The sequence below is a fragment of the Chiloscyllium punctatum genome, chromosome 41 (assembly GCF_047496795.1).
Source record: "Chiloscyllium punctatum isolate Juve2018m chromosome 41, sChiPun1.3, whole genome shotgun sequence".
In the NCBI taxonomy this organism is placed as follows: Eukaryota; Metazoa; Chordata; class Chondrichthyes; order Orectolobiformes; family Hemiscylliidae; genus Chiloscyllium; species Chiloscyllium punctatum.
In genome coordinates this window covers 25205665-25219713 of record NC_092779.1, presented here as the reverse complement: position 1 = coordinate 25219713, position 14049 = coordinate 25205665, and the positions used below count along the sequence as shown (strand labels likewise).

Genomic DNA, 14049 nt, shown 5'->3' with positions numbered 1-14049 from the left:
GCCAAATAACTCAGCAAAAACACAATCGAGCCAAGATGCACCTATTTCTACACAATTTGGTTGCTCAATACAGAAAGTTGTTAATCCAGATTATCTCACACTTGCTTTCCTTCTGTCATTTTACTCAGTTTTGCTTTTGTTAAATTTGCCTTCCCTGTCTCAAATAGCTTCACAGTGAGTTGTCACTTTTGTGGTAACTTGAGGTTCCTGCTTCCCTCAAACTTTAAAAAAAAATTCCTTAACACATTAACCATTTTTATCCTCTAATGAAATAGTCGATGATCTTTTTTTCTCTATTTGAAGGAGAAAGGTGGCGGATTTGGAGTTGGATATCAGGCAAAGCTCTTGAATGAACTGAAATTAGAGTATTAGTGAAAGATTAAAATGGGCCGTGTAGAAACCTGTAGGCAGAGTGAATACTTTAGGGACAGCTGATTGCACGAATTGTTTAATGTTGTAATTCAATATCAAAAGCAAGATCTTTTGAGATATCTGACAAAGCGTGATAATACAGACTTCCTCCTTCCCTGATGTTTTCAGGGAGCTGCAAATTGAGTCCTTCCTCACCTTTTAATTGGTTGCCTTTATAAATAGGGCGGCTGGGAGGGGTGGTTTCAAATAGTTGGAACCGGTTTCACTGAAAGCTTGAACACATTGAGACACACATTCACACACGCTGAGGTGATGGGGAGAGCTAGGAGTGTGGTCGGCTGGGTTTTGCTGACAGCCCTCGCTGTGTTATTGTGCTGCCCGGCAGCTCTGAGCTCGCTGGATGAGGAACACCCGGACAGTGATACCGAACACGGAGAGTCTCATGAGGGGAACGAGACTGGCTTTCACATTGTCACCTTTCGTTGGGAGCATGTGCAAGCCCCCTATGTCATCGCACTGTGGATTCTCGTGGCCAGCTTGGGTAAAATAGGTGAGTGATGGGACATTGCCTGACTGTAAATGTCCTGGAGACTTTTCTTTCTTGGACCTTTTCTCTCTGTCTCTGTCTCTTCCTCTGTCGAGCCTGGAACATGCAGCTGTACTCTAGCTATGGTGGAATGTTAAGTATGCATGTATTTGTGCCCTGAATCCCTTCACTGGTTTTGGATGGAGAGACTTCCACTTTAAAAGTTCCCCGCTGTGATCTTATTGTGATGCTGCCAATCTGAAACTCGGGTCACTGACAAAAAAAAGTGGTTTTGGGCGGGGGTCACCAAGCTGATACCTAGGCTGGGTGGGAGATTTTCTACGTAATATAGGGTGAGTTAGAGAAGGGGAAGTGTCACAAAAGTCACTGAGATGGATTGACAAATCAGTGTTTTTTTTAAACGCACAAAAAAAGACCTATTATGTCAGTGTTATTTCAAAACATTGCTCCATACTTAGTTTAGTCATAGTGTTCCATGTTATTTTAATACCAAAACTTAGGCTGAAAGTGATGTGTTGTCAGTAGGCAGTATTTGGAAAGATTAGTGGAGTCATCCTTTACCCTTCTGTGATCATTGTATTAAAGACCTTACTGTGCTTGAGTTGGCCACTGTATTTCATACATTGCAATACTGCCTACTCTTTGGGGTACTTTCTGCAAAACATTTGAGATCCCAAGGTGTCATTTAAATGCAAATTTTTTTCACTGTGATCTTTTCGTTAAGATCTATTGTGAGTTACACTCCTGGTGATGGACATGAATGTTAAATTTGATTGATTTGGTTTAGAAAAAATATTTCTCTCAAGAGAGTAATCTTTGTAGAGATGTACAGTAAACATGCATTTATATAGTGCACCAAACTTGATGTTTCATTATGATTAGCCAAATTATTATAAGGACCAAAGGAGATGATGAATGTTTCCCTATTAGGAATCTTTTAAAGCCACTGCCAACTTTTACAAATTAGTATCCGTACATGTTGCGAGCAATGTTTTGTTTTGATTTTAAAAATTGGCAGGTTGTCTTTTGTCACTTTTGCTATAATAGCGGCCAAGGGTGAAACCATGATATTTAGAAAATCTTGCAAATAAGCCTGCTTTCTGACCTCTGGTCCAGATATTGGAGCTGGGATGCTTTTGCCCCAATCCAGTTTTGCTTGTATTGTGGTTTGTTAATCCATACCTGGACATTTATTTTTACAAAGACCTTGTGCAAAAAGATCTGTTGTTTTGAATGAAATATTAAAGCAACAACCTATCCATTTACTTAAGTGTAACATTGTTTTGGTGCAGAAGTTTGTGTTTGGTTACTGCTATGCAAGGTCTGTATTGTAAAGTAATTCTAAGTTAGGCAATTTTGGAATATTTGGGGATGTAGAAATTAAACATCTGCAATCTGGATTTGGCAAGGGCGGGGCAGGATAGAAGACTGCTAATAGTATCAAATTAATAAAAGATGTGCGGAGATTGGGAAGAATAGTCAAAGATTGGACTAAAAATTAAAGTTAGAGGCACAATCTTTGTGGTGATTTTTGAGCAGCAGGATGCAGATTTAAATTTTTACGAGTTGGGGATGCCGGTGTTGGACTGGGGTGTACAAAGTTTAAAAATCACAACACCCAGGTTATAGTCCCACAGGTTTAATTGGAAACACACTAGCTTTTGGAGTGCCGCTCCTTCATCAGGTGGTTGTGACAACCACCTGATGAAGGACCAGCACTCCGAAAGCTAGTGTGCTTTCAATTAAACCTGTGGGACTATAACCTGGTGTTTGTGATTTTTACATGTTTGTAGGGCATATATTGGCAAGATGTTTATTGTTTTATGGGCTGAGGTATATTGAAAGAGCAACATGAGTTTGGCCAGGATACCATTTTATAATATTTGAATCTGGAGGAGATCAAGGCATGACTGGGGGTTTAGCAACAGAAGTGGTCACTGTTAGTGAGGTAGCAATCAGGGAGCCTTTGTGATGGTGAGAATATGGGGTCAGAAAATCAGCTTGTCGGGCACCAAGCATGATACCATTTGGTTTAATCAGAAGTGAGAATAGATTTGTTGGCAAAGATACTATGTTTGTAGTGAGGGACTCCAGTATTTTTAACTGGAGAAAACAATAGCTCGTGGCAGACATGATATCATCGGCAGGTTGACAACATGGGAGCAGTGATGGGGTGGAGAGGAGTCAAGAGGTAGAGTTGGTACATTTTGGAATCGGCTGCCTTTTTAATACTCTGAAAACCTGCAGCATCAGACATGTAAGAGGCAAAAGGGAGCTAAGAACAGATTCACAGGGAAGTATAGATCTTACAATGCAGGTTTTAAGAATTTGGTGATTTTACTTTTACTTTTTCTAATTTAATCTATTTTTCTGGTCAACCTGTTCACAATGTTGCTGTAGACCTCTGGAACAAGTGCGACTTTAACCTGGCCCCCTCAATCCAGGAATATGAACACTACCTCTGCATTGGTTAATATGTGATCAGTAAGTGTGGGATCAGATGAGAACAGTAGCAAAGTTGGAAAAAATGTTTGAAGGAGAGAGTATATCAAATACATTGAAGACTGTTTCATCTTTCCAAAATCTCAGTGCACAGTTGAGTACTATCTGTTGTGAATTTGATTAGTGTGATTTTAGTGTTGTAGCTAAAGGATGTAAATCTGACAGCTGAGGTTCAAACAAGAAATTGCTTCAGCATTGTTGTTATTCACTATTGCCATATACCACACTATATTGTATTTACATTAGTCTTCAGGTAATGGTATATCTTGATCTGCTGGACTGTGTGCCCTGGTGCCTCCAATATTGACATCTTGGACCAGATTGCTGATGAAATGTCCATGATCCATTTTAAAAAAAACAAGGAAACAGATTTTTCTTGTAAACCAGTGCTACAATGGCGTTGTATTGATTTGAAGGTTATTCTTGCAACTTTCATTAATATCTCTACCATGTTTTAATAGTCCTGTCTCAGCCCTCCCTTTTTTTTTCAATTGCATAATTGGCCAATCCATGGAACAAACTTGATAATGGGTTGACGTCAACTACAAAAAGACTTAATGACTAAATAATATGGATCAAATTTAATTTTTGAAGGACAAAACCAAAAATAGTTGTGCTTTGAAATATAAATAGTTTTTCAAAACAAACTTCCCTTTTAATCATTTATTGTTCTATTCAGAAAAAATCCTTTGAAGTATGTTGGGCTTTTAATTGACTGTATTGAAATTTTGAAGGATTTCAAGGTATTAATTAGAACTTTTTTTTTTCTGTTCATCCTGATGCTACAGTTAGGAGATTCCATGCTTGGTAAGTAGGAGCCACGTAGTGCAGAAAAGCTAAAAGCAGTTTCTTTGATCTATAGAGAATATGCTAAATCTTAGCTGGTATTGTGATAGAGCTCTGTACTTGCATTGAAAGAAAACAAATTCTACAAATTCTCCTGATTTTCTATTCAGTGATTCATGCTGTATAACATATGGGGTGAGGCTTGCACTGTACTTGATGTGATAAACACATCCACACTGCCATTCCCCTCATTGTAATTGGATGCAGTTGATAACTACTGTTTATAAGTGAAGTGTGGTACCTGAAGGCCATTAGCTTGCATCGAATTGGCCAGCACTTTCCTTGATCTAGATTAGATTACTTTACAGTATGGAAACAGGCCCTTCGGCCCGACAAGTCCACACCGACCCGCCAAAGCGCAACCCACCCAGACCCGACATTTACCCCTTCACCTAACACTACGGGCAATTTAGCATGGCCAATTCACCTAACCTGCACATTCTTGGATTGTGGGAGGAAACTGGAGCACCCAGAGGAATCTCATGCAGACACTGGGAGAATGTGCAAACTCCACACACAATTGCCTGAGGCGGGAGTTTATGGGGAATAGTAAGTGAAAATACATGTCAATAGACATTGTCTGCATGAGTTGGTAATACTTAAGTTACACGCCTACTCCATCTAACCTGGTAATTGAATTTTCAATAGTACATTATTACTAAATGATGTGATTTGATGGAATGTTCGCTAAACACTGGTATAAAAGATGTTACAAATATCTGATTGTCACTGCAACATGCATTCTTTTAATACAGTCTCACTCACAACAGTGCAATTAAATATCAAGAAGTGAGTTGGTAGGGTGTTATTTGATCTCTGGATCTATTCACAATTGGAGAAAATGAAGCTTGAAACTTTCATGAATTTTACATGATGCTGATTAATGCTTTCTTAAGTGACATGTCAGCTCTAGTAGTGTATTGACTTTGACTCAATGAAAATACCCTTGGCTTTCAGTCAATTAAAGGTGAAAGGGCATTTTTCCTAGTGCTATCTAGTGACCCTGTGCTCCTCACTGGTGAGGTGGGAAAAGGCCATTTTGTTTTTCACCACTGTTCACAACAGGGAGTCTATCACTTTGCCACTTGCCCTGCATAATCTTTGGCTGACTTCCTGCTTTTAGATATTAAAACCAGCTCTCATCAGGTGGAACGAAAAGGCTTCACAGTATTTAATTGAAGAATTGAGAGGAGTTATAGCTCGGCAAAAGTGAGGACTGGAGATTAGAGTCGAGGGTGCTGTGTTGGAAAAGCACAGCAGGTCAGGCAGCATCTGAGGAGCAGGAATATCGATGTTTCAGGCAAAAGCCCTTCATCAGGAATGATTAGTAGTCATCAAGAGTTATAAGTAGACAAGCAGAAGGCTGGAAGAACACGGCAAGCCAGGCAGCATCAGGAGGTGGAGAAGTTGATATTTTCGGTATAACCCTTTGGGAATGGAGGTTGGGATAGGGGAAGCTGCCGATAGTGGTGGAGGGAGGGTTATGGGTGTGGAGAGGGGCAGAGTGGTGAGGTAGTGATAGATAAATACAGGTGATGGGTATGACCTGGTTGAACAATGAGGAATGAATCTGGTTGGTAGTTGGAAGGAAGGGTTGGCCAGAGGGTTGGAAGCGAGTAGGCAGGGCTGGAAAGGGAGTCAGGGGATTGGTGAGAAAATTATTTGAAATTGGGGAACTCAATGTTGAGTCCTTCAGGCTGTGGACTACCCAGGCATAAGATGAGTTATTGCAGTAGCCTGGTCAATATCTTAATCCTATTATCTGGTTGCTAGTGTTTTATGTTAATGGACTGAATTCCTATGTTAGTGACTGCGCCTCAAAAATACTTCAGCTGGGATGTGTTTATCACTCAGGACAATGCACAGGAATATCCATTTAAGGGAAGAACCAACATTTATGCTGAGGACAGTGTTGATTATTTGCTAAGTGATTCAGTACTCTGCTCTCATTTGTTATAAATACTGGTTTTCCCTAAATATGTATTATTGTAAATTGTCTTGATGAGTAAAAGACAAAAGCTTTCACCAGTGTGTTTTTTTTTTGCTAATATTCTGGTTTTGTATTACCAAGTGACAACTATATTAGTGTAGTCATATTGGTAAAATAGTACATGATGTGGAAAGCTTTGGGCCAATACTTTAAAATTGGGAGTAGGACAAGAGGATATGGGTTCAAATTAAGGAATGGCAACTTTGGAACAAATATCAGGGAGATGTTTTTCATCGCCAATGAAAGAAGAAACAGTGAAATCCTCCTAAAACATTTTAGCTTCTGCATCTGAGTGTTTGAGGTTGACAACGAAGAAACAATTTAATGTAGGTTCCTCGTGAGAAAAATCCTCAAACTTTAGCTGAAGATGTTTTTTGCTGTATTTTTGAATGCTTGATGGGAGACCTCCTCTCCAAACAGTGCTGTAAGTATTTGATATTTAAGAAATTTTCATCAGTAAAGGACCTTTTTTTTGATTTTGAATTCTAGACATCCCACAGCATTTTATAGCCAATAAAGTCCTTTAGCTATTTTCGTATGTAGGTTTGCATCTCCTTTGAAGAGTATCACCTCTGACACTTCAGTGCTTTATTAAAGGAATGCTACGCTTTAACCTAAATTTGCACTCGCATTCGAGAGCAGAATTTTAGCCCCGGAGCCTTCTGCCTTTTGGGTGACTGTCACTAATTGTGTGGATGTGGGAAGGAACGCAATACTTAACACATGGAGCAAAGCAATGCCTCTTTACTTGTGTTAAGTAGTAATTGTTCCCCTCATTCAATTCACACTGGGGATACTGGTTTTATTATATTTTCTGACTGGTGTTAATGATAGAGCCAATTAATGAGCCCGATCACTCTCTTTTTTTTGGGGGGGGTGTCATCAATTTAAATGATCAAAACCTGACATCCCAATGTATAAATCAGTGCACTGATTTTTAATAGTCTTTCTCACTCTTTAATTGCAGTAACTTTTATGGAAGCCCATAGATTCTTTGAAGATATCCATTGAGTGATGAATTGCAACCTTTTGAAGTTCAGCTTGTCCTACTACCTTCAGATATAATTGTATGATCTTTTTTAAAGAGCAGCAGTAAGGTATACTGAACATTTGCACTTTGATTTGCAAATGCTCCTTGGTGGGATAGATTGGAGGCTTGTTATTGCAATTGAAGTGGCATATTTACTATAATAAACCTCACTGAGAAGTCAAATCACTTTTGTTCTTTCTCCATTGTGTTGTGTTCATGCGTATGGTCTGGTGATGGTTGGTGGGAAAGCCCAGAATGAAATTAACCAGCATGAAGCACAGAGCTGTCTGCCACCAAATGAATCTAAGCTCCCATTTCATTATGGCACAATGTACCTATCCTGGGAGGAGATTTGAAGCTATTAAAACTATGTAGGGTTTCAGTAATAAACAGGGAAAGCTGTAAAGAATTCTAATGCCTATGGTCATCGAGCTAAAGTTGGTAAATTTAGCCTATATTCAGAATGAAACCTGACACACATTTGTACGTGGCACAATAAATCATTGTGTTGTCTGTTCATCCATTGTGGGAGAGTTCTCAGTATATATGTATGTACAGATAGCAAAACATTGTGTGGTCACAGCACTCGTGAAAGCCTTGTTGGCCTATTGCTGTCCTCCATCTCCAATGAAGTTGTTTTTAATTTCATCATTGGTGAAAACTTGAGGCCTAATGATTATTTTCGGATGATCTGATCAAACCTCTGAATACTTGGACCAAAATCATGTGTTCCATTTTTGCTTTACTCTTAAGATCTTTAGGACCCTGGAGCAACTTTGTGATGTCATGGAGCTACACATGGCTGTGTATACATAGTGTGTAAGGGGAGTTGGAGGACATGGCACTACACAACACTAGAACACGTTAGCAAGAGTTGAGGGCACAAGGATGTGAAGGTAGATTAGTCCTTGTTAATGCTTTGTATAAAATCTCAATTCCTTTGCTTCTATTCTGCATTAGCTGATGTATGGATTATTCACTTTGCAGTGAAAACCTTTTCTTTTGCAACAAAGAACAGCGATCTGTTCTTTCGGCGTTCAATGGAACAGCTCAAAATATTGAAGTTATTGCAAGGTATATGAGGTCTCTTATGCTAACTATCATGATTTCTAACTTTTTTTTTAGTCTAAAAGATTAGTGCATAAGACCTTGGAACTGAATAACCATATTGTATGGTTATTCTTTATTCTTTCTCCTACTGTTCTTCATGATGTGTGCATTGCTAGCCTTTGTCAAAATTCCTGTTCACAAAAGTGATGGCTGGTGTTTTGCTTAGTAGAGGATATTGTAATTTGGTACAGCCATAGAGCCATGGAACAGACCCTTCGATCCAACCCATCCTTGCATTGAGGATAAATGTTTGAGGTTGAGGAAATGGAAACTAAAAATAATGGACTGGTTGGTTGATTAACCTTAACTTTGTTTTGTTGAAAATTGCTATCATGAGAAAATCTTGTGAAAATGGGAATAGACCAGAACAAATAAAGCAAGCTGAAATGGCAAAATGACAGATTTCTCTTTCAAAAAACCAGGCAAGAAATAGCAAAACAATTTGTTACAAGTGCAGAAGAACAGTAGCAATAGAAGTTGAAGACACTGGAATATTTTCCCGATCAGCGTTGTTTCAGTGTGATTTTGGACAAGTTAATTGAGTGAGTGGGCAAATGCATGACAGATGAAGTAGAATGTAGACAAATGTGAGATCCACTTTGGCAAAATCAAGAAAGCAGCTTACAGGTCTAGACATGGTAAACTCCAGAAGGATATTTCTGATGATCAGGGATCATAGTCTAAGGATAGAGGGTGGGTGGTTGGGACTGAAATGAAGAAAGATTTCTTCTTCCAGGGAGTGATGACCTTATGGAATTCTCTTCCACAGAATACTGTTGAGGCTGAATCATTGCTTTCAAAAAGAAGTTCTAGTCCTTGCGTTGAAGGGAATGGGGCAAAAGCAGGAACAAAGTATTGAGTTGGATGATCAACTATGATCCTTTTGAATGGTGGAAAATGTCTGTATGGTCAAATAGCCTACTCTTGCTCCTGTTTTCTATGTTCCTATCATTTTCTGCCACTGATAGTATGATCCCACCATTGAGCATGGCCTTCTTGCCCCCTCTCTTACTTTCAAAAGGATAAATCTTTCAATTTCTTCCCATTCTTCCCTGTCATTTAGTAATCTTTTCCTTCCCCTTTTGTACTATTGTTCGAAGGCCAATTTTATTTGAGAGAAAGCAGTTTGGATTGAGCCATGTTCATTTTTCTCTAGATTACCAAGATTTGCATAGATGTTGCCTTAACTGAGTGCCTCCTAGTTAACTGCTGCTTTCGCTCCCAAGTATTTCAGTTTCACTGGACATTTTCCACTTAAGAACCATCTTTGTCTTTAACTTCTTGCACTGTTTCAAAACAGGATGGATGTTAGTTTTGGGAATAGTAGGCTTTTTAATTTTCTTAGTCAGTATTTTGAATACTGACGATTATGTTTCTTCTCCACCCACTCCACCTTTTTTGCTCACCGCAGTACAGATTTTATTTATCGCTTGCTTTGGCCACTACTGTTATCCTTTTCCGAAATATCCTATCTTAAAGTCACTGGAGATTTTTTTTTTACACGTGAAGAGTACTTAACACTGATCCAGTTCTGAGTGAACAGGATGTCTGACACTCCTGTTCATGTCTGTCAGAGCTCCCTGATTGGGGCTGTTAATCTAGTGCAATTAGGAAACTTGTATTCTCAGAGGTCCACCTGGTTATCACTAACTTAGGTTAACAGGTTTCATTAAATACTTTGCAAACTTGTTAATGGGCCACAGTGCGAATTCTTCTGCTACAGAAACTGTGTCTTTTCATATCAGTCAACAGGGTGGCTTCTCTTAACAAGGCTGAAGTATTTTGGGCTTCCACAAAAACATAGGGCTACCCACATTCACGAAGCTGTACTGTAAACACTTAATGTGATTGAATGTCCTTCCAGAATTTAGACTGGTCTTCACGGTAGATTTCCAGTGGCAACATATTGACTGAGTTTGCCTGATCTGAGAGCTAAGGTTGACAATTAACTGTTCCTGTTCCATCTGATTTCCCAACCAATCTGCACCCTCTTTTCGTGCTGTAAGAATTGGTTTTGTCCTTCTGATATTTTAATGCTGTTTCTTGCATCCTTGTCCTGATGAGTGCAAAATTAATAAAAACTCCAATTATCAATGATCCTGAGATGGAAGTACACTGACGATCTAAATGTGGCTGATATTGGTGATTATATTTGATTGGGAGCGATTTAAGGCTTACTGAAAAGATTGGGGGTGGGGGGGCAGGTGTGCTGTTGTGGGGCAGTGTTTATGTCCATAACCTCTGAACTAGGAAGCCCATTTTTAAGTTCCACCTGCTTCAGAAGTGTACAATATCTCTGAAAAGATTAATTAGAAAGTATCTATCTGTCTTGCTGATTGTTTCTGATAATATTAACTACCTGACTATGAAACAAACATTTCCCTCTACAGAATTTAATTTCCACTTTCCTTTTATTTTAAACTTAGACACACAACATGAGCAAAGTGAACAAAAGTTCATGCTGATCAATGCTAAGAACAGTTTGTGGGGCTTTTTCTTCTTTACCATTGCTTTTTTAAATTCAGTTGTGGAATGTGGGTGTTGCTCACTGGCCAGCATTTATTGCGAGTACCTAGTTAACCTTGAAGGTGGAGGTGAGCTGCCTTGCACCTTGCAATCCATGTGCTGTAGGTCAACCCAGAATGCCCTTTGAAAGGCATCAAACCTGATGTAACCTGAAGCTTAATCTAAAAACTGTGGTTGAATTTAAGGTATTTCTTAATCTACCTCTTCAGACACGCAATGACTTTTCTGTGGCAGGTGGAACTTAAATTGGGAACAGCTATCCCAGACATGGAGACATGACCGCTGTGTTACAAGATACCTATGGTTTTAACGTTTTTGTTGTTTTGACATTGTTACTGTGGCATCTACTGGTGCTGACTTGCATTTTCAGGTGTGGTAAATTTGTAATTGCCAAACATTCTCGTTTGTGACTCATTGGTTCTTGAATTTGCTCCAAAGGTGTTCAAATTTTTTAAGAACAACCATATGACAGATATTTTAAAGCAATCTGCTGCAAAGATAATTGTAATAACGCTGCGATCACCACAGGACATTCACTTTAAGAGTCTTGGCATTGCTTATCCATTTGGATTTGAATGGAACATCAATTAATGTTAGAAATGTGTGTTCCTTGTCCTTCCAAGTGTTTAAATGCCTTGACAGATCTTACAAAGGTTCCAATTAGTCTGTGCAATTTCTACATTCCTTCATGTTTACTTTTAATGATACCAAGGTGAACCTTGACCCTTCCCAAAGGGTTCCTCTAAACCGTTTGCGACCATGTTCATGAGTTACCTTTATCTGTTCAAAAAAAGGTACTAACCTCTTAAGAACTCTAGTAGCTTTAGACCTTCTCCTATCAGTCGACAGTTTACAAAGTGCATTTTTGAAAAAACTTTAATAAAACCTCAAAGTGTGCCTGAAGTAGCTGTGATTTAATATGCAGTAGTCTCCTTGAACCAGCAATGTGAAAATTCAAACTTGCTGCACCCACCCCCACCCCCTCCACGAAAATTGTGGGTGCTGTGGTAGGGGGTGGGACTTTAGGGTTTGGGTCTGGGGAGCATTTTTCATGACCGAGGCACTCCATCTTGGTAACATTAAGTTTATTTTTCAAAATGGCTGTCCTTCTGGTGATCAGAGACTAAACCAATAGTTATATAATGTGGGGTGGCAGAACTCTGTATTGTTTTTCTCTTGCCTAGTTTCTGGATAGAAATAAGATGTACGTATCTTTTTTAAAATTCGTCTTCTCCAGCTTTAGAAATATTTTCTGTATTCATAATGTCTTAACTGGTCATCTTATTGCAGAGGAGTTCATGAGCAAATTCTGGGATCAAATATGAGAGTTTCCCTGGTCTTGCTGAGTGTGTTTAACCTGACACGTTTGTGAATTTAAAGTTGGTTTTAAATTGATTTTTGCTGTTTAGTTTTACATGTACCTAGAATATTAGTATCTGTAGAGAAGTATTGTCCTTCTGTAATTATCCTTCACTGTAATAATCAGCTGCAAACATAAGCTGCTGAAGTCAGTGGTGACAAGTAGTCCACAGTGCAGTTAGCTGGGGAGTTTCAAGGTTTAGATTCCTTGATCAGGAAATACATTCCCAAACAGGATGATGTGCGTCTTGAGGTAGTGATGTTCCTTCCGCTTGTTGGCTTTGTTTGTGTGTGTGTGTTCTGGATTGTGGACTTGGGAGGAGCTGTTTAGGGAGCCTAGATAAATTTATGGTGGTACATTTTGTACATGGTGTGTTCTACAGAAGTGGACAATGCATGTTTCTTGTTGAGGGAATCCCAGCTCAATGGCCTGCTTTGTCCTGTTTAGTTTCCTAGCTGTTGGAGCTGCAGTCAGCCAATCAAGGAGGCATGTTTAGTAAGTTTGTAGGTGACACCAAAATTGGTGTTTAGTTGACAGTGAAGAAGATTATCTCCAAGTAAAACGGGAACTTGATCAGATGGGCGAATGGCCTGAGGAGTGAAAAATGGAGTTTAATTTCTATTAATGTGAGGTGCTACATTTTGGTAGGGCAAACCAGGGCATGACTTCTACATTCAATGATAGGGTCCTGGGAAATGTTGTGGAACAAGGAGACCTAGGGGTGCAGATACATTTCCTTGAAAAATGGAGTTGCAGGTGGATAGGGTGGTGAAGAAGGCATTTGGCACACTTGCCTTCATTGGTCAGTGTTTTGGGTATGAGTTGGGATGTCATGTTGTAGCTGTATACGAGACATTGAATCCATTATTTTGGAATATTGCTAACAGTCCTGTCCTCCTTGCTATAGGAAGGATGTCATTAAATTTGAAAGGGTTCAAAAAAGATTTACAAGGAGGTTGCTGGGATTGTGGGTTTGAGCTATGGGGAGAGGCTGAATAGGCTGAGGCTGTTTTCCCTGGAGTGTTGGATGTTGAGGGGTGACTTTTTTTATAAACGTTTTATAAAATGATAAGGAGGAAGGATAGGATGAGTTGTTCAAGGTGTGTTCCCTAGGTGGGGGATGGGGGAAGTCCAAACCAGTAGGCATAGGTTTGAGGTGAGAGGGGAAAGATTTTTAAAAGGACCGGAGGGCTAACTTTTTCCAGCAGAGGGTGGTGTGTGTATGGAATGAGCTGCCAGAGGAAGTGGTGAAAAGTGGGTATAATTACAGCATTTAAAAGACATCTGGATGGGAATGTGAATAGGAAGGATTTAGAGGGATATGGGTCAAGTGCTGGCAAGTGCGACTAGGTCCGATTGGGATGTCTGGTTGGCATGGAAAAGTTGGACTGAAGAGTTTGTTTCATGCTGTATAACTCCATGGACAATCCTTAGTCATACTTCTGATGTATTATTTAGATACTGAGAAAAGCTTTGAGGAATTAGGTGAGTCACTGACCTTAGAATTCCTTGGTGGCAGCATTGTTTAGCTACTCGACTTCCTGATGTACTTAATTAATTGAAGTACACTGTTTAGGAAATCATCATTAAAATGGCGTGAAGCTCAAGACCTCCCATAGGAAGTTGTGAAACTAGAAAGGGTTCAGAAAAGATTTGCAAGGATGTTGTCCGGGTTGGAGGATTTGAGCTATATGGAGAGGCTGAACAGGCTGAGGCTGTTTTTTTTTTCCCTGGAGCATCAGAGGCTGATGGGTGACCTTATAGAG

General features: G+C 39.4%; 1 protein-coding gene across 1 annotated transcript in view; it reads left to right on the top strand.

The window, feature by feature from the left end:
* The first annotated feature begins 645 nt into the window (after nt 1–645).
* LOC140464928 (sodium/hydrogen exchanger 3) overlaps nt 646–14049 on the top strand; it is a 133373-nt gene continuing 119969 nt past the window's right edge. The window contains exon 1 of the mRNA XM_072560566.1: nt 646–922. Within this exon, the coding sequence (XP_072416667.1) occupies nt 685–922 (238 nt within the window). The 5' untranslated portion in view covers nt 646–684. The remainder of the gene's footprint in view (nt 923–14049) is intronic.